The following is a 1,313-nucleotide window of genomic DNA, read 5'->3' as shown; positions in this document are numbered from 1 at the left end:
TTATTTGCATACCACCCCCCACCCCCACAATTATAAAAGCTAATGAGAGGATTATGGGAAACGTATGCTGAAGCCAGCATGAGGAATGTCCATTGTGACCGCAGGGATGAGGCCTTCCCGAGTTGTCAAACTTTTCCAGACGTCAAACGTGCCAGATTTGATCCCTGATTCTTCCAGTTCATTACCAGCGCCAGCCACGTGAACTCTTACTTCTGAAACCTTACTTCATGGAGCCAATGCCTCATGCTGGCAAATGTTTATTAACCTTTTTTTATTTATTTATTTATTCAAACCTTTTTCTACAGTTAATGGTTAACGGTACGATTTCATAGTCTAAACACCCCCCTCACCCCCCAAATCGTTACCTTTCCTATACAGAGGCACGCCCAGGGCTGCCATCATCATCATTGCCCTCTGATGCTGAACCTCTCAGCCGACCGGTCCAAACCAGTCCAAACACCCCCCCCCCCCCCCGCCCCCTCTTCCCAATCGTTAAGCCTTCCAACTGTGTAACGATCCCACTGCCGGGCAAGCTTCCAGCCCACGGACCCCCCGTCCCGAACCAGAGAACCTCTCCCCTAAGGAAGAGCAACACTCCCCCTTTCTCACCCCTTCCTCTCTATAAGGGGTGGTAAGCTTTTCTCACCACTACCTTCCACCTAGTCAATCTTTAAGCAGGAGAGGCGGGACCCTGCTGTTGCACCAGGGGCTCACAGAACGCTGATTGTAGGCACCATCAATGGCGCCGATTATAGCGGTTAATTAGGGGTTTTGTGGCCTAAAAAAACAACAACCCTGCATGGTCTTTCATCACATTTGCGTTGAGTGCCTTGGATTACTGATGCAAGCCGCGATCGGGGCTGCGATGTTACATCACCGTTGTCTCATGTGGCGGAATCTCCAATTTTCCTTTTGAAGCCAGATCCACATGGTGCTGAATCGACCGATGCTGCAAGTTAAATGAAACGAAGGGTAAAAGTATTTCCCCTCCACCGGGGGAGTTTTCCTTCACCACGCGAGGAGGTTTCACTCTCCCTCCCCGTCAACTCTGTATGTGCTGAGACACGCAACGCACCCTCACGCTCCAGGGCCGTGTGTGTGTGTGTGTGTGTGTGTGTGTGTGTGTGTGTGTGTGTGTGTGTGTGTGTGTGTGTGTGTGTGTGTGCGCGCGCACAAGTGTGTGTGTGCACACCGCGCGTGCAGCACCTTTGACACCAGCATAAAACCAATTAGTTTAGGGATGGCGAAGTAGCTGGCCGACGGAAAATGACAATGGGTTAATTGAAGAGGCCGGCTGAATGAGAGGCCGGACA

The 1,313-nt window shown here is 51.1% G+C and overlaps 1 protein-coding gene across 1 annotated transcript in view; it reads left to right on the top strand.

Annotated features, from left to right (window-relative positions):
• Positions 1–1,240: 1,240 nt before the first annotated feature.
• The window catches only part of LOC311357264 (neuronal cell adhesion molecule-like), a gene marked incomplete at its 5' end in the record, with an annotated part of 17,278 nt that continues 17,205 nt past the window's right edge, over positions 1,241–1,313 (top strand). The window contains 1 exon segment of the mRNA XM_084477170.1: positions 1,241–1,248. Coding sequence (XP_084333296.1) covers positions 1,241–1,248 — 8 coding nt within the window.

Source organism: Micromesistius poutassou, assembly GCF_964030765.1.
Source record: "Micromesistius poutassou genome assembly, chromosome: 13".
In the NCBI taxonomy this organism is placed as follows: Eukaryota; Metazoa; Chordata; class Actinopteri; order Gadiformes; family Gadidae; genus Micromesistius; species Micromesistius poutassou.
The sequence above is the reverse complement of the archived record's forward strand: the minus strand, read 5'-3'. Positions and strand labels throughout refer to the sequence as shown.